The sequence below is a fragment of the Macaca fascicularis genome, chromosome 15 (assembly GCF_037993035.2).
Source record: "Macaca fascicularis isolate 582-1 chromosome 15, T2T-MFA8v1.1".
Lineage (NCBI taxonomy): Eukaryota > Metazoa > Chordata > Mammalia > Primates > Cercopithecidae > Macaca > Macaca fascicularis.
In genome coordinates, this window is record NC_088389.1 from 97,006,411 (window position 1) to 97,030,574 (window position 24,164).

Below are 24,164 nucleotides of genomic sequence, written 5' to 3' on the forward strand. Positions count from 1 at the left end.
AGTTGAGTACAAATTCAACTATTAGATAGGGTTCCCTGGGAAAACTGCTCTTAGGTATATACCCATTTATGGAACACGAAGTCCAAATGTATTTGTTCTAGATATTTTAATGTCAGTCTTCAAGTATTAAAGGATAAACTCCAGCATCAAACTCTCTGCATCTTCCCTACACCACCCATTCCTCACCTCCCCTTTATTGTCAAGCTTTAAGGGTCACCTTTACTGATGATTCTACTGCCTGACCACACAATAAAATTCTTTAGCACCCAGAAGGACATTAATACTTTAAAAAAAGTTGCCAAAAGCTTTCTAATTCCCACATCTTAGCCTTGTCCAAACTCTATTTTATTTACTTTCTCCTCCATAGCTTCTTACTTAAAATTATCTCTCCTTCCTATAGTGCTTAGTTTCCTTTTTTTTTTTTTTTTTTTGAGACAGAGTCTTCACTTTGTCACCCAAGCTGGAGTGCAGTGTCACAGTCTCGGCTCACTGCAACCTCCGCCTCCTGAGTTTGGATGATTCTCTTGCCTCAGCCTCCCAAGTAGCTGAGAGACTACAGACATGCACCACTATGCCCGGCTAATTTTTGTATTATGAGTAGAGATGGGTTTCACCATGTTGGCCAGGCTGTTTTCAAACTCCTGACCTCAAGGGATCTGCCCACCTAGGCCTCCCAAAATGCTGGGATTACAGGTGTGAGCCACCGTGCCCAGCGGGTTTCCCTACCTTTGCTAACCACATTTTTCACTCCTTAAATGTAGATTCCCCAACTTTTCTTTTGTCTTTTTCATTCACAGATTGTGAATACGCAGCCAAATGTGGGCAATTACCCTTTCTGAGTACACACCAGGCACCACTAAGTCTGGAGGTCCTCAGCAGCAACAGGTGAGATGAGTTGTGATCAGCAACAGGTGCGTCTCTTAAGGATCCCCGGAGGCCTCACTGCTAGAGAACTTCACTACTGCCCCCCTGGAGGGGACATAAGGCATAATTCAGGAAAGCTGTTAACTTTACTGTTCCTAGAGAGGGAGCTCTTTTGTGGACTCCTGCTGAGCAGCCTGGACCATAGACGCCAATCCTCAATATGGTGAGTGCTTTCTGAGCAGCCCCTAACTACTGATGGGAGGTACCTGAGAGGAATCTAAGCCCTCCTCCTGGGTGAAAAACCTGCCACGGGGATCCTACCTGCCTCTATGGCTTCAAATATGACCTTGCTGGGACTCAGAAAGTGATACCCCAAAGATTTGGTGCCTTGACATGCTTAGAGGCCTTAGAAGCTGCCTCAGAATCAAGGTCCTTCTAACCTGGTCTTGTCCCACCCCCACCCAGCACAGGACACAAGCAGGGACTTGCTCTGGAATTTCCTCCTCTGGCCAAGAAAGTTTCACAGTCACAGTACGCAGGGGTCACCAACAGAAACACAACTGCCTTCCTCTCCTCCCTGAAATTTAATTATCTCAGAAAAGCAGACTGAGGAATGCAGCCACATCTGAAAAGACTCCTTCACAAGATAATACCTGCCTCTTGGGCTCATATTTCAAAAAAAAAAAAAATCATTTCCAAGTTGATTTGTCCATTCATTTCCTCTAATGATTGACTGCCCCCTCAAAAGAACTGCCTGCACGCCCCCATCTCCCCACGCCCCTATGAGAAGGGTATGTACGATTCTCTATTGCACTAGGTTATTGGGTAATCATCCTCCTGTGAGTTCCCCGTGCTATGCCTATTAACATTTTGTATGTCTCTTCTCCTATTAACCTGCCTTTGTCAGTTGATTCTCAACGAACCTTCAGAGGGGAAAGGGGGAAGTTCTCCCTTGGCCCCTACTACCTCAATGCATACGGCTTCAAAAATTCTCTCTCTAACCTTTCTAACCTGTGCTGCTTTTTGGAGTCACCAATTGGGAATTCCACTGTCCTACCAAACATCACAAATCAAGTTTATTACTTTTCCTTCAACCAAGCAAATACTTCTCTTTCTGGATCCTGTCTCATCTAAAGGTAGCATCATTTCCCAATTATCTCTGCTGGAAATCTTCAAAATGATCAGTTTCCCTTATCACATCCCTGCAGTCCTATTTGTCATCACATAGTTTACCTCTGAAATAGTTCATAAGCAATCATTTCCCCCTGGTCTCCCTGCTCTCAGACGGGTCTCCTCTCTCACAGGGTCACATTTAAATGGCCTCCCTTGTGGGTTTTCCCTGCCCTCTCTTTGGCCTTTTCAATTAATATTTTTTCAATACAAATGGTATCTTCTCTCTGCTTAAACAGGACACATCATTCATTCTCTCATTTCAAATATGCTCAGGCTTTGAACTCTTTCTATGAAATAGAATAAAGCCCAGATTCTTTGGTCATGCATAGCCTCCAGGGTCCGGCCCTAGCCTGACTTTTCCTCCCCACGTCTATTTCTGTAAAAACTCTGCTCCAAACACACGGTCACAGTAAGCAGGGGTCACGTATTTCCAAGCTTTCGTATGCTTCCCTTGGCCTGGAACTCTCCTGATTCCCCCTGTCCTACCCAAAGCACCCTCATCTTTTAAGAACAGGCTAAAATACCATTTCTTTTATAACATCCTACCGCATTCCCTCCTTCCCCTGTACTAGCATAATACATTACAGGTACTTTTATTCAGGTTGTTTAATTCTGCTTGTATAAGTTGGTTTTTTTTTTTTTTTAATTTGTCCCAATCTCCTATCATCCCGAAATCTGTTTAGGAACTTAAAAAAAAAAAAAATCATTTTAATCAAAATTGCTTCCAAAGGCACTTAAATTGATGCCTTACTCACCAATGGGACCCAAAAATGTTGGTGAGATACAATTAAGTCTTTATTGTTTACCCCTCTGCCTTCTCAGGATGACAGGGCATGCTAGGGAAGCACGTTCTAACAACTGGCTTGGATGGTTACTGCTCAAGGGAGGGCCACACAAGTACACAGTGAATAAAAATAGGCCAGAGAAATGGAGCAAAATGAAGACCTTTGTTCTCAGTTCGCCCTACTCCAGCCCCACCTCTTTAAACTGCCTTTATTTTAACTGGTAACTATACAATCTTCTTATTTTGGCTTTGAGAGTTAAACGGCTTGAAGACGTTCAACTCTACAGGCTATTAAATTAAATAAAATTTATAGGACGCCACTAGTTTGGACTGAGCTCCTGCTCTAGACTCAACAGGCCAAGCCCAAATGGAATCACCGTTGCTGAAGTTACGTACCACTAAAACCAAGCTGTTTATCTGACCTGAGAAATCAGGAGAGAGAAAGAATACCAAATCCCCAAACAGGCCAGTTTGAGTAAGCATAAGGAAGTCTCTGCTTTAACCTTTAAAAGGAAAATTAACTTTGAAACAACCAATATGCTTTTTGTTCTATTTCTGCTTTCCTCTACCAACCTCCTTTGCTTGAGGTTGTCTGATTCTAGAACGGCAAAAGCCAATTAAAAACTTTAAATTTGATATCATTTTGTCTTTTGATGAAGTAAAAAAGATTGTCCAATGTCACCCCTGAGACGAGGAGCAATGAAGACCAACACACATTATCTCAAAGGTGGAGCAGTATCTGCAACTTGACTGATGGAGATAAGGTCCCTACCTTCTCGAGAAACAGAGACAACCAAGGGAAGGGAAACTAACCTGTAGGTCCTAACTGCTTGGCAGAAGGAAGTCCACTAAGGGGACCCCTACTGTAGGAGCAGCCAGGTTAACAGCCTCCACGGGCAGGTCTCAGCACCTCCCCCTAGAAGGCTGTCTTCAATTCTGCATAAGTCCTCCCAGGGCCAGCTAGACCACCTGTTGCTGATCTGACCACTCCTGCACCTTTTCAAGAAGAGGCCAGAATTCACAAGCCAGGAGGTCAGCTCAGTGGGCAAAGGGGCTGTAAACCAAGATGTGATTAACTTTCACCAAACTCCCATAGTCCCACAGTGTTTTTACATATTGAAGATGCACATCTATGCACAGACTTGTATGGACGGCTTGGATGGTTACTGCTCAAGGGAGGGCCACACAACTACACGGTGAATAAAACTAGGCCAGAGAAATGCGGCAAAATGAAGACCTTTGCTCTCAGTTCACCCAACTCCAGCCCCACCTCTTTAAACTGCCTTTATTTTAACTAGTAATTATACAATCTTCTTATTTTAGCTTTGAGAGTTAAACGGCTTGAAGACGTTCAATTCTACAGGCTACTAAATAAAATTTATAGGAGGCCATTGGTGCCATTACATTGTGCCATGATATTATGCACAGACTTGCATAGATGTGCATCTTCAATACATGAAAGAAGATAAAACTCTACATTCAACATTCACTAAACAAATACACCTGCCATGAACTAAATGCTAAATCCAAAAACCATACTCCCTACCTGTGAGGCTTAGTTCCTCACCTGTGGAATGGGAGAAATAATACCTACTCCAAGTCTTTCAGGGGATTAAAAGGTGCTGTATAGTCATAGCTTCCAGTCTAGCACTGGCCAATACAGGGAAAGGAGGAGATAGTAGATATACTGAGAGAAAGGGTCTAATTTGGCTCAGGGAAAGTCCTGAAAATCCTATGGGAATAAATTTGGATTAAGAATTCTCTCTCCTGGGGAGAATGGCATGACGCTTGCCAACTTGGTGGCAGTAAAAAAGCATTGACTACATGAGAGGTGACAGGTCACTTTAAAAAAGAAGGGTTCAGCCTGTGAAATACCAAAGGCCTGTTCAGAGAGGAAGCAAAAATCACTGCGCCAGTGTGAGAAGTCAGGTCTCCATGTATCCCTTAATGGTCCTTTAAAAAAAAAGTTCTCTGGTACCAAGTGCCCAGTACAGCAAGGTGTCCTCAAGACCAAATGGAAAGACACACACGTTACCACTAACAGGCAAGGGCTAGGTGTGCATCGTGGGTTAGGACTTACTGAAGCTACTACAAAAGAGCTGAGCCTCACAACAGGTTAAAAATAATTTTGAATGTAATGGCACCAAAATAACCTCTGTCCATGATTTTTCTTGGCTCTTTCTCCAACCCGGGATACATGAAGGTCAGTGAGATTATAGGTGATTCTGGTTTCTTTCTTCACTCCTCTATATTTTTCATTATGCTTTTATGACAGGGAAGTGTCTCCAAATAAATTCTACTTTACACTTTACACAAAAACCCAAAGCTTCAGGTGTTTGGGGGTTGTGATTATAAAGATGCAGAAAGATAGAACAGAACAGTCAATCATCAGATAAAATGATGGCAAATAAAAATATATACCAGTGAACCCCTATGCCGGGCTTATTAATTCTCTTTGAGAACAAATGTCCGTTTTGGTGATCTCCCTGGAATATTGACACAATAGTCTGCTGGACTTCATAATATCCTTCCCTGTGCCTTCAAATGATATACCATGACATCGGTGTATTGATATTTTAAAATTAAATGCAAATGAATATGGTCTTGAAAATCTGGAGAGAACTTGATATATTTCAATGATCAAAATGGATCCCATTAGCATCTGTTATATATTCTGCTAGGTAGTATGCAGGGGATTTAAAATGGGACCAGAGTAAGTGACTTCCTAATGAGAGTACAAGAAAACTCTTGGTCTTGGTCTACGCAGAACTGCTGAGGTCCCCAACTAACTTGTAAGGAAAGTAGCAAAACCGCCTTTGCAAATTACGACACTAAGAGAAATCTGACATAGTTGACTCCATCTTGCTTCTGCCCGCCAAGCTGTCCTTAGTCATTCCCAGGTATAGGTCAAGTTAACTTTGGGAGAAGTTTAGTTTGTAGTTTAACCTTCATGCAAGGATGATAATATCCCTTCCCAAAACTAAACCAGCTTTGTAAAACTAATGAAAACCCACAGGTTAGGATTATGAGAGGGGCCTGAATTCTGCTAAGATTTATGTAGGTGTCATTAAACAATAACCAGGTATATTCCCCGATGTCACAAGATTTGTGACTTCCCCAGTTACTCCTGTAGACAATATTACTATCATAGAACCTAAGATTGGTGTCTTGAGATGTCTTTTCAGACTTCTGCATTTCTGATGACCAGCTGACTCCACCAGGAGTAGCGATTATATTGGGGGTAGTGATCATAAAAATGTAGAAAAACAGAACAAAACAGTCAATCATCAGATAAAATGGCAGCAAATAGAAATATATACCAGTAACCCCTATGCTGGACTTACTCATTATCTTGCAGAACAAATGTTCATTTTAGTGATCTTCCTGGAATGTTGTCACTCTAGTCTACTGGACTTCAAAATATCACACCAGTGTTGGTGACTCAACCAGTCTTGCGGCTCCCCAACCCAAAGGCTAACTTAGCACATGAGGGCCATTTTCCACACTTCTGTGATGGCATCCCCAACCAATCAGCATTCCCCATTCTCTGGCCCCCCTGCCCACCAAACAATCCTTGAAAAACCCAAACCTACAGTCTTAGGGGAGATTGATTTGAGTAATAATTCCATCTCCCACATGGTGTGGCTGGCCTCACATCAATTAAACTCTTCCTTTAATGCCACGGTCTCAGTGGACTGGCTTTGTCTGTGCAGCCAGAAGGAAGAACCTGTCGGGTGATTACAGGAGCCCCCTGTGGCAGGTAGATGCTCCCTTTACTGACTCCACCACACTGGTGTCCTGTCCATCACATCCTGCCAGCACACAAGAATCATCTCAACTCTTCAGATGCTACAGGTGAGTCCCCAAAAGCTCTACACATTTGACCAGTTACTAAGCTACAGATATGCTAGGGAACCCTTTGTTGTCAAGCCTGCATTTTTGAAAGAAACTCTGGCTAAGGACAGGGAGAAAAATCTCCCACCCACACCCCTCTGAGTTTCAGTTCCTAAGAGCTGAGTTCTCAGAGCTGGAGCCAGACCAGGGCAAACCCACATGGTTCTTTCGAGGGCCACCAAAGGCAAAGCTGGAGAATGACAGGGCAAGAGAGATGGTGCTCTCTTCCCCACCCCTTTCCCCATTTCATGACTCCAGTGTAGAGATGGAAACTGAAGCTCTGGGAGGTAAAGTGATTTATCCAGGAGCCTATCTTTCATAAGTTATCAGAGGCAGCTGTGGAAAAGAACAGACCACAGGCAGTCTTGATAAAGCTCAACTTTTGAGGATGATATTTAAAATAATCTTTGGAAAAAGGTTCTACAAAGGTCCAAGGGAAAGATATTCTTCAAAACAGCATAGTATGTTAGGAATATGCTTTCCTATGAGCATAGTGACCTTAAATACTATATTTCAATAGTATTGAAATAGGAGTGGCAGAACAAGAATCAAGTTTTGCCTCAAGGAAAGGGTCATCTACAGTTTTCCATGATTCTGACAATTCATTCTTTAACAGAAAATAAGAAGGGAAGCCATCTAAAAGGCATGTGGCATCACAATTTAAATATGGAAAACACACAAAACTGAAAATCCAATTCTTTTTGTCTTAATTTTAAGTTAGATGTATTAATCTGTTTTTTTTGCTGAAGAAATTAGAAGGCTCAAACTAGAAGACAGATGTTATAAAATCAATGAGAATTTCTGAGAAATAGCTGGGTTGAAGCAATGCTTGTACTTTTTAATGCATATTTAAATCTTCATTAATATGTTCTGAAATTAGAATGGAAGTCTCAAATTCTTAAAGCTTGAAAGCACTGTTATATCAAAAATGCCTTTAGAATTATTTTAAGAAATCTTTACAAGAAGATACAGATCACTGGAATCTAACAGGAGAGAATGACAATTTCTACCTTGACTCATCTTAATTACAAAAACATGATTCTACTGACTTTGCCAAAAGGATATGGGGTTGCAACCAAATCTCTCCTAGCCCTCGTTTCTACCTAGCATATTCACTTATTCACACCTATTGAAAGAGTGCTTACCATGAATAAAGTCCTGCTGCAGGTACCAGGACATAGCAGTGAAGAAGACAGGCAAAGGCCCTGGCTTTCTTGGAGCTTAATACCAGTGGAGAGGAACAGTGGTGACATAGCTTTTAGACAGCGGAAAATGCCATGAAGCAAGTTAACATAGGTTATGTGACTTGCTGCCAGGGGCTATCTATTTCAGCTAGGTTGGCCAGGAAGGGCATCTCTGGAAGGAGATCATTGGGACAAGGAGGAGACAGTCACATGAAGACCTGGGAGAAAGACTTCTAGAAGTGCCAAGGACTAGAAGGAGAATTCAGTGGAGCAGCCATCCAGAGATGAAGGCAAGGAGGTGGGAATCCGGTGCTAGGCAGAGGCCTGGTGATCGTGGCCTTACAGACCATGTTCAAGTGTTTGGATTTAATTACACTTACAATGGAAGGCCACTGGAGAACCCAATGCAGGAGTGGTCATCAGGGCTGATTTTTGGTAAGTTCCCACTGACCTCTCTGGGTAGCCACCTGAACTGTTGTGAACAAAGAAGAAAGCTATCCTCCAAAATGCCAAAAATCTGCAAATGTTACACACTCCAGATGCTTATTACTTTGGCATCTAAAACCCTGAATCTTTCTTTTCTCAAAGGTGAATGAATGGGCCGTGCTGTATATATTTTTCATTTTGGGCCAAGTAGGGTTGGTAGAAACCACACGAGCACTGGTGGTATTATTAAGAAGGTTTGAGTCTCCTAGCAGTAGCCAGGAAGATAAACCCAGTTGCCTGCTGTGTCTGGAGGCCAGACTGTTTGGCCAGAGACAGTGGCCCTTTCCTCCTCTGGGTGTTTGAGGATGGTGGAAGGGAAAATTGTAAATAACATCCAGAGAAATGACACTAACACTCTAGCATTAAGTAAAATATTTGTTTAAACTGATTTCCTGAACAGTTTAAAACCCTACAAGTCAGCATCTCATGGTTTATTTTAATCTCGATTAATTTCCATCTGTGTCTACTTGGAGACCTGTTCTTAACAAGCTCTTCAAGGTGGCTAACTGTGCAATATTACCTCTAATAATAGTCTCTCTCAAACCTGGCTCCTAATTGCACTAATAAGGTGGGCCTGCCATGCTGTAAGGACTCCAAACAATACTGCTTTCCCCAGGCCAAGCACAGTGTGTTGCTCAACCTAATCAATGTTCGACAAATGGATGTTGAACTGAACTTGCTTTGAAACAGTCTCCATAAATGGACTCACTGATAAGAAAGCAGGGAACAGGCCAGGCACAGTGGTTCATGCCTGTAATCCCAGCACTTTGGGAGGCAGAGGTGGGCATATCACTTGAGGTCAGGAGTTCGAGACCAGATTGACCAAAATGGCAAAACCCCGTCTCTACTAATAATACAAAAATTAGCCAGGGGTGGTGGCACGTGCCCATAATCCCAGCTACTCAGGAGGCTGAGGCGCAAGAACTGCTTGAACCTGAGAAGCAGAGGTTGCAGTGAGCCGAGATCATGCCACTGCACTCCAGCCGGGGCAACAGATTGAAACTGTATCTTAAAAGCAGGGGATAATTATTATTAAAAACCACAGTAAAAAGTAAAAGTTGCCAGGTGCAGTGGCTCATGCTTGTAATCCCGTACTCTGGGAGGCTGAGGTGGGTGGATCACAAGGTCAGGAGTTTGAGACCAGCCTGGCCAATATGGTGAAACCCCATCTCTACTAAAAATACAAAAATTAGCTGGGCGTGGTGGCACTCGCCTATAATCCCAGCTATTTGGGAGACTGACGCAGAAGGATCGCTTGAACCCAGGTGGCAGAGGTTGCAATGAGCCAAGATTATGCCATTGCACTCCAGGCTGGGAGACAGAGACTCCATCTCAAAAAAAAAAAAAAAAAAAAAAGTAAAAGTTGCTGGGCGTGGTGGCTCACACCTGCAATCCCAGCACTTTGGGATGCCAAGGCAGGCAGATCACCTGAGGTCAGGAGTTCAACACCAAGCTGACCAACATGGTGAAACCCCATCTCTACTAAAAATACAAAAAAATTAGCCAGGCATGGTGGCACACACCTTTAATCCCAGCTACTTGGGAGGCTGAAGTAGGATTAACTGCTTGAACCCAGGAGGCAGTGGTTGCAGTGAGCCAAGATTGTATCACTGCACTCCATAATAGCTGCTTCAGGTGATTTTAGAGGTTATTGTTAGATAGGTGGAAGGGAACTTGCAAATTAAAGATAATATAACTCAACCCATGTCTTAGTTCAGGCTGCCATAACAAAATACTATTGACTGGGTGACTGATGTGACGGTTAATGTTGTGGTCAACTTGACTGGGCTAAGAGATGCCCAGATAGTTGGTAAAATATTATTTGGGGAATGTATCTGTGAGGTTGTTTCTGGAAGAGATTAGCATTTTAATCTACATACTGAGTAAAGAAGATTCACCCTCACACACATAGGTAGGAATCATCCACTCCATTGAGGGCTGGACTGAAACAAAAAGGCAAAGGAAAGGTGAATTCTTTTTCTTGAGCTGTGACATCCATCTTCTCCTGCCCTCAGACACTGGAGCTCCTAATTCTCAGGATTTTGTAATCCAGGATTGATACCAGTGGTGGTCCCTGCTCTGGTTCTCAGGCCTTCAGATTTGGACTGAATTATACCATTGGCTTTCCTGGGTCTCCAGCTTGCAAGTGGCATCTCATGGGATTTCTTGCATGAGTCAAGGCCCATAATATATCTCCTCTTATACACGTCTCCACATATCCCATTGGTTCTGTTTCTATGGATAACCCTAATGCAGCTTATAAATAACATACATTTCTCAGTTTCAGAGGCTGGAAGTCTGAGGATAGGGTAGAGCATGGTTGGAGTCTGTGAGAGTCCTCTTACAGCTTGCAGATTGCTGACTTCCTGTTGTAGAAAGAGCTAGGGGGCTTCTCTAGGGTCCCCTTTATAAGAGCACTAATTCCATTCATGAAGGCTTTCATGCTATAATAACCTTCCAAAGGGCCCACCTCCTACTATCACATTGGGGGTTAGGATTTCAACATATGCATCTTGCAGGACATAAACATCAGTCCACAACAACCAAGGAAGGCCAGGAGACCTGTCCAAGATCACATACTTATCTGGTAGCAGTGCCAGAACCCACATTCCAGGCTCCTGAGTGCTAGCCCCAGTGTTCTTCCTGCAGGCATGCAGGGTTACAGAGAAAACCAGAGTAAAGGCAGTTAATAGCCTTGTGAGTATAGGTTGGCAGGCAGCTAGGTAGAAAGTCAGGGTAAAGAGAGTTAATAACTGAGGGAGCATAGGTTGGTGTATAGCTAGGTAGAAAACCAGGGTAGAGAGAGTTAATGGCCGAGTGAGTATAAGCTGGAGTGCTTGAGATGAATAAACCTGCGGTCCTGTAACATATTCAGCAAGTAAACATACTGTCCTCTTTTAATTCCGTTAGTGAGTAAGTGAAAGGAGCTTCTTGATTCCCAGTTTTACCTTTCTCTTGTCACCCCAAGCCTTGTCATCAATACACAAAAGAGAACGTAATTTCTTCTTTTTCTATTATCCATTAGATCTTCTTTGAAATCATTTGAAACTTTTTCTTAAGAGCTAATATGTATTTTTGAATCCTTCTTATATGCCGGATTCTATGTTACTCACATTTAATCCTCAGAATACCCTATCAAGTAGGTTCTATGATTTTCCCTAAGAGGAAAGCAAAGCTATGAGAGGTGACACAAGGTCCCCAAGGTCACAGAGCTAATTAGGTAGAGCTGGAATCTGAATATCTTGGTTCATCAGATTTCAAGGCATGTGCTCTTAATCACTATCCTAAATTCTCCATATAGAGAGCCATCAAAAGTCACAGTTACTTTTCTGATGCTTACCGGAACCCTGAGGCATAGTGATGATGAAACCACCTTGCCCTGTCTCTACTTCCTAAACTGTACTCTTCCCACCTCCGCCCCTTAACGAAAATTGTCTTCATGTAGCCTTTTTTTTTTTTAAATTCTGACACTGACTGAAACATGTAGCCTTATTGATTAAAAACAAAACAAAACAAAAACTGGCTGGGTGTGGTGGCTCATTCCTGTAGTCCCAACACTTTGCAGGGCTGAGGCAGGAGGATCACTTAAGGGCAGGAGCTCAAGACCAGCCTAGGCAATAGAGTGACATCCTGCCTGTACAAAAAAAAAAAAAAAAAAAATACAAAAATTAGCTGGGTGTGGCAGTGCGTGCCTGTAGTCTCAGCTACTCAAAAGGCTGAGGCGGGAAGATTGCTTGAGCCCAGGAGTTCGAGGCTGCAGTGAGCCTGGGTGACAGAGTGAGACCCTGTTTCTTAAATAAAAGTAAAAGTGCAAAAAACAACAAAAACCAAAGCTTGATTCAAATGGACATATTTCTAAAAGATTGTTTCTAAAATATAGTACAAATTCCTAAAATCTTATTTCTCTGATTTCTCTGTAATAGTTTGCTCCATTAAAAGATAATGTGAAATTATTGGGGCTCCTTAGTATCTGTAGGCCAAATTCAGTTTCCCATGGTTCCTTTCGATGACTGAGTTTGATTTCAGAGCTGAACCCTGATTTCAAAGGACAAAACTCAAAACCAGAAATTCCAAGCATCAAAGTTTTAAAATCAAAACAATTCCCTCTCGCTCCTCAATCTTTAATATTTATTTTAGTGTATTTCAGTTGCACCTCTGAGGACTATCCTATTAAATTTATTCTCCCAAATTATATAAAATGGGAAACATTAAGTCCAACGGGCTGTTAAAGCAGTCTAGTCACTGGATTTCAGAAAAAAATAAAAATTATACAAAGTTGTTAAAATTATTTTATTAGTATCAAGTATTTTTCAAAACAATTCAAAACTGTTACCGCTCTTAAATAGTTCATTACTTCCACCCTGAAGTATTGAAGAACCTGGAATTTGGCAAAATCCAAATCTATTTTCTAGGTCCTTAGCTCTCCCTTGTGTATAAAAACGGAAATGCAGCTTGCTAGAAAATTTTGCCCCAGTAAATCTGATGACCCAATTTTAAAAGCTAAAATGCCATTTGATAAAAGAAAAAAAGGTCCACATTTACAAAGCTTCTCACAATCTTACAGAAAAAGCAAGAAAATATTTTAAATGACAAAACAAAAGCAGCCAAATATTACAAACATGATGCACAGTATGCTTTAGAAAAACGATCCTCCCCCCGCCACAAAAAAATTTTGCCAGTATAAAACAAAATATTTTAGGGGGAAAGTACATCTACGAGAATCACTAATGCTCGCAGCTGAGTGATTCCAGCCCCTGTCTGTGATTTCAGGCTGGATCATACTTAATCCAGCCCAGAGGAGGCATTAGCTTGTTTGAAAGATTTCTAGGGAGAGAAAAATCCACAGCCCACCTCTTCATACATGTGAGGAAATATTTTATTTCTCATTGTGTATTTCCATAGAATTTCAAATATCTTGTTCTTTAACCTTTCTTCATATTTTCCCCAGTTGTTTTGTGACTAATTCACCATGGATTTGTCTGCCTTTTCCTGTGTAGAGTTTAGCAGTTTGGCTTCCTGTGATGAGAGGCCAACTCAGAGAGCTTATCCTATATTTGCAGCTTGGTATTATATAGCTTTTTAAAGACACTCAAGTAAATTCTCTTGAGATGTATCACATTTTACTCTACTGATTAGCCCCTAATATTATAAATGTTAAGAATCTCTCATTTTGTTTCTTTTTTTAATTTTTTTGATGGAGTTTTGCTCTGTCGCCAGCCTGGAGTGCAGTGGTGTGATCTTGGCTCACTGCAGCCTCCACCTCCTGGTTCAAGTGATTCTCCCACCTCAGCCTCCTGAGTAGCTGGGATTACAGGCACCCACCACCACATCCAGCTAATTTTTGCATTTTTAGTAGAGACAGGGTTTCGCCATGTTGGCTAGGCTGGTCTTGAACTCTTGGCCTCAGGTGATCTGCCCGCCTCGACCTCTCAAAGTGCTGGGATTATAGGCGTGAGCCACCGCACCCAGCCTCATTTTGTTTTTTCTACTTTATTAGACTTTGGGCAGAAGAAAAACCCAAAATCATTTTAGTAGTCAGCAGACATGACGATGGGAGCCCCATTTAGGCACGTTCACCATGGGAAGCTCAGACTCTCACCTGGTGACAGACCGGTCAAGGAAGAGGAGGGTGTTCTGTCTTTCTGCAAGGTTCCTCTTGAAATTCTATGGCTTCTAAAACTTGCTGTTATCTATCGCTACGTTTAAAGATCTAAAGAAGTCAGTCTCATTACCATCATTTACAAAGTATTTATTAGGGCCCAACTGCACAGGACATCACAGAACAAAGCGGTGTCTTCCCTCATCACCAGGAGCTTATTCAGTATACCACAAGAAGTGTCTACACATTCGGACAAAAGGACCCCATAGTAGATACATGATGCCGTAAGAAAGGTAACAAGAGACACCAGCACATAGGAGAAACTTTTTAAAATTACAGTCTTAAGACATTGTGAGACAAAGGCATACTACTCTCCAGCTGGCTGGCAATTGCATATTATCCAGAGCACATGAGCTAGAATGCATTCCAATTATCTTGAAGTGCTGTGGGGCAAAACTCACTCATGCAGCAATTAAATAAATTCAGGGATATCACTAAATGTTTTAAGGAAGGGAAGGATTCTGAAGTTGGCAGAAAGAGCAAAGGAACAGGAAGAATAGTAAAACATAAATTCCAGAAACCACCACCACCCTCCAGCCCGCTTTTTGGCTCTGTAATCACCCCAATTTTGCAGAGCCCCTGGCTCAATAATGATGACTGCCTTATGGTGCTAGAAACAGCACAGCCAGTGTACACAGGGCTGACATTAAACCAGAAAACCCCGGCCCACTGGGCTTGTCAGAATTTAGGTAGATGGAATGCCTGCTCTCACACATAAAGAAGCAAATATGTGTTTCCAAGACATAACCAAGATGGATCATTTCTTGTGCATGCGCAATTACACACACACACACACACACACATATATACACACACACATTTATATGTAATCTGTAATATATCACTGTTATCACTTTGGGCACACCATGGGAAAGTTACAAAATTGTAATGGATGGAATATTTGTTAACCATGTTAATATTCTCTTTCACACTTTCTAAAAGAGCCATCCCTTGTTCGGGTAGTTACTCATTGCCTTGAGCAGAACTAAGATAAAGTTGGTATGCAAAGACAAAAATGACAACACCTTTGACTTCCAAAATAGGGTCGTGAATTCCCTTCACCACCTTTACAATCAAAAGGCAAACCTGGTGGACCGGGAGTCTCAGAATGGCACCAGAAGCCACAGCACATGGTGCTATCACTCGAGAACATGACAGGAAGGCAAGGAGGTGAGCCTTCTTCCATGGAGGAAACAGGAGTCAAGAGGAAGAGAAGTACGGTCAGGACTGAAGATATTACTAACTACCTATTATATAATAAAGACTCTGTCAGGCCAGGCGTGGTGGCTTATACCTGTAATCTCAACACTTTGGGAGATGAAGGCAGGTGGATCACTGGAGCTTAGGAGTTTGGGACTAGCCTGGCAAACGGGGCAAAACCCCGACTCTACAAAAAATACAAAATTTAGCTGGGCATGGTGGCGTGCACCTATAGTCCTAGGTACTCAGGAGGCTGAGGTAGGAGGATTGCTGGAGCCTGGGAGGTCAAGGCTGCTGTGAGCCAAGATTACACCACTACACTCCGGCCTAGATAACAGAGTGAGATCCTGCCTCAAAACTAAGAATTTGTCTGGTCTTTGTCCTGGGTTCCTGGCATGGAGTTTCTATAATGTTTGACATCTCCGTAGTGATAGGAATAACTTTGTCCAAATAATGAGCTGTCCTGTGTGATACGCCCCTAAATGGCTCTGGATGGGCACTGGTCACCAGAAAGACCAACCACATGACTAGAGGGTTGGGGTTTTGAGCTAGTCTGACCTCCAGGGAGGGCAGAGAGGCTGGGGAATGAGTTCAAGCACGTGGTCAATGATCTAATCAATCATGCCTATACATTATGAAACCCCACTGAAAACTCTGGACATCAAGGCCCAGTAGCACTCCCTGGTTAGTGAACACACTGATGAGCTGGAAGACTGATGGACGCTGACTCCACGAGGAGCAGACAGAGGAGTCCAGGTTTCCTCCCAGACTGCATCTTGTGCCTCCATTCATTTGGCTAGTCCTCTTTTTTCGAGATAGAGTCTAGCTCTGTTGCCCAGGCTGGAGTGCAATGGTGCCATCTCGGGTCATTGCAACCTCCACCTCCTGGGTTCAAGCGATTCCCCTGCCTCAGCCTCCCGAGTAGCTGGGATTCCAAGCACGTGCCACCACGCCTGGCTAATTTTTTGTATTTTTAGTAGAGATGAGGTTTCACCATGTTAGCCAGGATGGTCTCGATCTCCTGACCTCATGATCCACCTGCCTCGCCCTCCCGAAGTGCTGGGATTACAGGCGTGAGCCACAGTGTCTGGCCTAGTTCTCTTGATTTGTATACTTCATAAAGAATCTGAATCGGTTGCTAATGGCACTTTCCTGAGTTCTGTGAGTTATTCTAGCAAATTATCAAACCCAAAGGGTTCATGAGCCCCTGGATTTATACTCAGTCAAAAGGGTGGGGGGGCCTCGGGACCCCCAAAGTGTGGCTGGTGTCTGAAGTCAGGGAAGTCTTGTTGGGGACTGTGCCCTTCAACTTATGGAGTCTGTGCTAAGTCTGGCTAGTTTGTGCCAGCACTGAATTGCAGCTGGGTTGAAATGCAATACTCCCCCTTCAGAATCCAAGCCTGGGGTGTTTGGAGGCAGAGGTTGAGTGGAGGGGAAGAGAATGAGGCACTAAAACTGCTAAAGGTGGATTTATTGGAAAGCTAATGAAGCTTGGGCTTTAGGCCTCTCACTCACAAGCTCCTTCCAAAGCTCTAGGAGGACCCCTCACTATGTGATCCCAAATACAGTTACATACTTTTATACAATTTGCAAACTTAAAACATTTTTGAATTGCTTTCTTTAAAAAGCTCTAGGACCCACCCAACCATCAGATTCTAGAAGCTTCAGGTTTGACAACCCCTGATGGTGACTTAGCAACTGTTGAGGAAGGGGCCAGTTTCACTGCACCTTGCATGTTCTGGCACAGTGTGGAGAAATCAGTCAAGGAGGGTTTGCAGACTTCCAAACAGAACACAAAAGAGCTAAGAGCACCATGAGGCCAAAGAGGCCAGAGGTCTTATGAGATGTGAGAATGGAGGACAGCTTCTAACTAGTGCCTGTGGCCAGGCTCCCGATTTCAATAGCACATGTCATCAAGGTCTCTAAAACAATGAGATGAAACCAGCTGCATGTAAAGACCTCCCAGGACAGGAGCAGACCAGCAGCTGTATGCTGAGGTCACTGGAGACCCATGGGGAGCAGAAGAACCAGGATGCTCGCCCCCAATGCCATACTTAAACACCACATCTTTATCCAGATGCCACCTTGGAGAGGAAGATGGGATGGGAGCCCCAAGGGGAAGAGAGAAACAGCCCAGAGGGTAAGTGAATGTTGAACTGACTACCACAAAAAGATGACGCTAACTCGAGACCAGCTAACGCTAAAGACATTTAAGTTTCCTCAGTGGAAATAGGAATTTCAAAACAACATAAAATACCTTAAAAAAAAAACTGAACTGTGTTTGAAATTGTGATCCTCCTGATTAAAAACAACATTATGAATGCAGAAAAAATTTTAAATTCCACCAACTAAACAGATTCTCTAAAGGACACTGTAGGAATTTTTAGCATGCCATGATTACAAAATAAAACCTGTTTACAATGAAACCATAACACCATTTGCAAAGAAAGTGACCATAACACTTAAATTTAACCTAAGTGTGCTGAGGCAGGGATAGCTAAATATTCACCAAAATTTTGTTTTCCTGGGCTCACAGCCAGACCACATTTCCGTCTCTTTTGCAGCTGGAGTGGCCACATAACCAAGTTCTAGCCAATGGAATTATAACCATTTAGGCAGGGCCCATTAGACCTCCATACTCACTACTTCATGTTGTTTTCCCCACTTCCAGCTCAAGTGGATGGAGATGACCAAGTTGGCAGAGGCTCTGTCAGCCTGGCTCTCTGAATGACCCTATGGAGAACAGGTGTCCTCACCAATCAAGAACACCTACTATGGACTTTCATGGAAGTGACAAATCAACTTTTATTTATTTTTCTGGATAGGTCCATGGACAGGGCATGTTGAGGTCCATCTATGGACATTACCCACATCTATCTATACCCTTATCTGTCACTCCAGTGCTATTTCAATTTGGCAATTGATGGGCACTTAGTATTTGTACACAGAAGTCCTAAATTCTAACAAGATACAGAGCCAGCTTATCAACTAGTCAGGAAAGCAGGCAGGTTGGCAACTACCGAGAATACTAGGAAACTGTAACTGAAGGACAAGCAAAGAAATGTTAAGAGGACAATTAAAAGTGCAATGAATGTTTATCTGTGAAGGCGCCACAGAGTGGGTAGCAATTGAACTGGGCCTTGAAGGAGGAGGAAAGTTGAAGAGAAAGAGGAAGGTAGAAAAGTTCAATCCAGACTTACCATGAGTTTGCAAACATTTTATCCATGGGGCTGTGATGCTAAAGACAGAAAAAAATATTGTTTTGTTCACCCCAGGGAAAAGAATCAAGGCCTGTAAGGAGAAGCTACAAGGAAAGAAGATTCTATTCAAAGGGAGGAAGAACTATTAATCAGAGCTGACCATGAACTGCAGGGGCTACACAGAAAAAAAAGGTAGTTTTTCCTTTTAGGGATGGCCAGCCTCCTGGCACAGAGATTGCAGAGAATGTGATTTAAGCAAGGGATGGGAAGCTGTTCCATTCAACTGCCTTGCAGCTCTGCGATGCTATGTATCTTCGATGTCTCTGCCAAGCAGGCTTTGTAAAACATTGCCAGGAAAAAGAAGAATTATTTTAGCCCTGTTACAGCATTTCTTACACAACGGTCCTTGCCAAACTCCCTTTCAAGGCCATGTTGGCTGGGTTCACGCAATGTGTTAAATCATAAGCCAGTAGAGAACATCTCTTCACATCCAGGCCCGTGAGAACCCCTTCAATATCATTTTATCATCAAAAAAGCTTAACAGGCTAATATTAAATAGGATTGCTGCTGGTGAACACCAATGACAGGAAGCATCTACTTTGCATGTTTAGGCCATGGGGCATGTTGCATCCATTGCATGTCCTAGTTAATAGCAAGTTGCCAGTTTCATACCAAATATGGGCATGCAGTTTTCAAAGGATTAGATTACAAAAAGATATGTTACAATAAAGCTGTTTTGAGAATAGTTTCATCCTTCTTGGATGACTTAGTATGTTGCAAGACATTGTAGAATTACAATTATAAAAACCAATTTTCACAGTGTAGTTTTGTAAAACAAACTAATTTTCCATTTTTAAATGTGTGTGCTGTAGATAAAAGAAGTCTACTAGATGCACTAAAAAGAGAAATGCTCTCCTAACACTGCTGATAAGTTAGTCACTTTCCCTTTCCTCTTAAGTTTATACTTTCATTTTCACAAACACTCACTGAGTCTTTATGCTAGGCACTGTGTTAATCATCAGGGGTAGAAACTGAATGAAAAAGAGAAAAAAAAAAAAACAGATGTCTTAAACTGGAAAACTTTCTGAGATTCATAATGTTGTTTTTCTTAAGGGTAATTCCCAATGATTATTTTTAAAAAGTAAGTTCAGCTACATTCTTGCCCAATAAACAAGGTTATTTTGCTTTTAATGTCTGGAGAGTAAACATATCAAAGCTTAGCTTTAAAAATTTTGCCCAGCCAGGCACGGTGGTTCACGCCTGTAATCCCAGCACTTTGGGAGGCTGAGGCAGGTGGATCACCTGAGCTCAGGAGTTTGAGACCAGCCTGACCAACATGGTGAAACCCCATCTCTACTAAAAATATAAAAATTAGCCAGCCATGGTAACGTGCTCCTGTAGTCTCAGCTACTGGGGAGGCTGAAGCAGGAGAATCACTTGAACCCGGGAAGCAGAGGTTGCAGTGAGCTGAGACTGCACCACTGCACTATAGCCTGGGTGACAGAGAGAGACTCTGTCTAAAAAAAAAAAAAAAAAAGGTGGCCCAGATCATTATTGTCCCATCTGCTGTAATAATACTCCAGGTACTCAATTTATTGCTTAAATAAAAGTTTTCCCAAGCTCAGAAATATATATTAACCAAAAAACTCTTCATATTATAGAATGAATCCTAATTACATAACTATAATCTCAATAGTGAAACAAAATTCATAAAATCATATTCTGAGGTCACTGTACTATTTGACTGGATATGACAATAAACTAATCACACAAATGTTATGTTTTATACACAATTGTTCAACCACAAATAATGAGCAGTGCTATTCAGAATCACAGGCTCCCCCATCTTTTCAAAATTCAGGTCACATCCCTCTCATCATACAACATCCTAAGTAAATCACATCTCAAGCGGTGACAAGACCTGTTCACCATCGATATATAATCTCAAAATTCTGCCCACTGCCTTTCTACCCACCTACCTACTTAAAACCTGGGTCCTAAAATCCATGTTTCACAAAGCTTGGGAACTGTATTCCCTTTGGATAAAACGAACAACTCCCCGAAGCTTTTGTTTTGCTTGGTGTTTACCCAACTGCACTTACTATTTCCAGCATGCATTTACTGGCTGTGTCTGGACTGCATGTCCCAGGTTGCTGTGCCTTTCTAGGTACTAAGTCTACTCCCAAAAATGGGAAGTAGAGCTAACCCTTCAAACGGAACAGTCACCCGGGCCTCAGCGTTCACACATGTGACTCCTAAGAGCATTTTGATATTTCTGTGCTGCCCAGGGAACATTCTGAGATTTCAGTCCTCAGTCAAAATGAGAAATCACCATTTTCCAAAGGGGAAACAACATAACCAAACTCCCAAATAACATTTCCAAGCATCGGTGACCCAAGTCCCAGGCTCTAGTCTGTGTTTGTGAGGGACAGATCAGATCAAGCCTAAATCAAGCATGCAGATACATAAGCACCCACCGAATCAATTCTGTGCTTTCTAACCAGCTGTGTGTCCTGCATAGCCATGTCACCTCTCTGGGCCTCAATTTCTTCATCAAACCAAGCAAGTACAAAGGCACCTTCCAGCTCTAAAAGTACTATGGGTCTACACAATAACAACACAGTTAGCAAAAACTCTGCTATCCCTGAAAGATCTGTGCAGACCCTGCAGAAGTAAAACCTCGATTAAAGACCATGAAGTGAGGGGGAACAATTAAAAAGATCTCTAAGGTGCCCTTCCACATTTTGATTCTCAGTTGGAGAGTGAGGCATGACCAGGCAATTGGTCATAAAACATTAGTAGGTCTCATAGCTCTCATAATCCTGTGCTTCCAATGGCCAGTTCTGCTCTAGCAAAAAAATTCTGCGGATTTTTTCCAAGCAGTGCCTTGGAATGCAGAATGACTTTATCTTTTCATGCAACAGTAGAATGACTTTATCTTCTGTGTTCAAAAGCTCCTTCCCTTTGATTGCGAACTCATCCTCCTCAGAAAATTCGATTTGATTGCAAACTCATCCTCCTCAGAAAATTCCAGCTCTAGGCCCCTAGTTTCTCCAAGCCACCAAAAACACTCCAGCTAGTGAGAACAGGTTAGAAAAGCCACACTCACCCTTAGCCACTGCTTCTCTGTGAGGGCGTCACTGTAGTCCACGTCACGGCGCTGGCGAGACCCCCTCCCAAATATTTTCTCCTCCTCTTCTTCACAGGTGAGCCTTTCTACTTCGGCGTCATCCTTAATGATCCAGGAGGGCAGCTCATCTTCCTCCATTAAGCGGGGCTTGCGTTTCGGGTTCCGGGCATCTTCCCTCCGCCGGTCCATGTCCATCCGCTGGAGACATTAATAAGAGGGTCACCGAAAGTCAGGGCTTCTGTATGGTACAGACTTTACAGTACATACAACTTCCCCAAGTCATTCCCTATGGCTGCAGGGTCCCTTTCAACCTCTCTCATCCTGGTTGACTTGTTCTAGCTCATCCCTAAATATCTAGGGAGAGATTCCACTAAGGAAAATCCCTTCCCTTCCTCTGTACCCATCTTTTGAAACTTATTCACACATTTAAAAAGTACTCTTCAAGAATTTCCTTTTCTTAGTCTGTGTGTGTACAAAGCTTCCCCTTTCAAGTAATAGTGGAAAAACTCAAATTGGGAATGCATTTTAAAAATATGACCTCTTGGCTATACACCTCATTGCTTCCCTGGAAGAAACTTATTCTTTGAGTATGGAAAAGAAAGATCTTTAAGAAAGTTTCCTTTTATTCAGTAGGGGTTGTGCTTTGAATTGAACAATCAGGAATAAAAAAAACGGTGACCCAAGGTATCAGTACAGATAGCTAACCACAGCTGGACACGTGGAAGAGACATAAATGGTTTCACTAGTCCATTGGCCATGAATATACTAAATTTTCAATACCTTGTGGGCACCGCTCATGGGAGGAATGCTCCTGAATTCTTTACATTTTAAACTTTGTGCTCTTACAAAAGTATTATACCACAGAGAGACAGAGCTCAGAGGTAACCGCGTTCCAACTACTCTACTTGTAAGCGAAATGGCTTCCTTTCAGAGCCTTCAAAATGCCTACTTCCCCACCTTCTCTCTTTTTAATAATCCAGTTCACTTGTAAATAAACTTAGGGCCACACACTTGGCTTTAATCTATAACTAAACAATACGATGGATTTTAAAAAAATAATCTGCCACTACATTTCCATCGACATTAGTTCTGTATAAACACTAGCTAGATGTGTCATTTCCACAATGAAATGGACCATCAATCATTGCTATTTACCTTTTCCCTCTTCCTTTGGTTCTACCGTACTGAAATCGGGATTCAATATAATGTTTTCTTAAAAGCTAAAACTGATAAAATGTAAATAAATATCTATGCATACCCAAATATGACCTCTAGAACCTATTTTATTTTTATTTATTTATTTGAGACAGAGTCTCGCTGTCACCCAGGCTGGAGTGCAGTGGCGCGATCTCGGCTCACTGCAAACTCCGCCTCCTGGGTTTACGCCATTCTCCTGCCTCAGCCTCCCGAGTAGCTGGGACTACAGGCACCTGCCACCTTGCCCGACTACTTTTTTTTTTTTTTTGTATTTTTTCGTAGAGATGGGGTTTCACCATGTTAGCCAGGATGGTCTCCATCTCTTGACCTCGTGATCCGCCCGTCTCGGCCTCCCAAAGTGCTGGGATTACAGGCTTGAGTCACAGCACCCAGCCTTAGAACCTGTTTTAAAATTAGCGGTCAAAGCCCTTTAAACTATGCTTCTTCCACATTTTTGGAAGTCATTACATTTCCAGAATCTGGTAGGCTTGGGAGACGGGTGAAGTCTCATTGGTTGATAAATGTGGGCACCCTGCTCTGTCATGTGCTATAATTAGCTCACGATGCTTAATCCTGTCTTCTAATGCTTTGGTATCAGAAATGGGATCCACCAAACCTTCCTAATTGGCACACAGAGGTTGCCTTGTTTACAGCAGTATCTAGAGAGGGGCTTCATGAGGCAACCTCCTAATAGTTATTAGATAGCTAGTAAGAAAAAAACTTTTTTGTTAATGTCCTATACTGAGATGACAAAATATTGCCATTTCAGTCTTTGGTTTTACTGCTACTACTATCTATGCCCAAAAATAGCCTTTGAGGTATGTTTAATCAATATATTTCTATAGGCATTATTATTACTAATATATTTGTCCACAATTGAGAAAATAAATCTTTTCTGACAGAAAAGGAAATTATGCACTTGTTTCTTTTTTCTTTTAGGAAAGGTAGATTCGATTAAATAAGATAAGCTTAAAGTCTTAATAACTGCATCTCTCCCTAGAGATTTCTACCCACAAAATACCAATATAGAATCTTAAGTCAACATTAAGGCAAAAGTCAAACTTACTATGTAGTTACTTTGTGAATAATTGGGCTTGAGATCTGATTATTAACCTTATACTTACAAGTACAATTAGTTTTAAAAGTGCTTTTTCCCTTTGTAGAGAACATAGCATCTACAAGCTTAATGTTTGTATGTTAGCTAAATGTTTCAGATACATATCTTGAGCTGCCAAAGATCTTTTTGGTAAAATTCCTAAGTAATTGGTATAAAAGATAACTTTTTCTGAAGTCACATTTTGAGAAGGAGAAAGCAAGACATGCTTTTTAAAAAAGGTTTTATTTTAAAGAAACTGTCTGCTTATCAAGCGTAAACCACAGCATCTATGATAAA

General features: G+C 42.1%; 1 protein-coding gene across 14 annotated transcripts in view; it reads right to left on the reverse strand.

The window, feature by feature from the left end:
- SMARCA2 (SWI/SNF related BAF chromatin remodeling complex subunit ATPase 2) overlaps positions 1-24,164 on the reverse strand; it is a 222,136-nt gene that overhangs the window by 48,018 nt on the left and 149,954 nt on the right. For all 14 annotated transcript variants that reach the window (XM_045373183.3, XM_074017584.1, XM_045373185.3 and 11 more), the window contains one exon: positions 21,554-21,772. In XM_045373183.3, the coding sequence (XP_045229118.1) occupies positions 21,554-21,772 (219 nt within the window). The remainder of the gene's footprint in view (positions 1-21,553; positions 21,773-24,164) is intronic.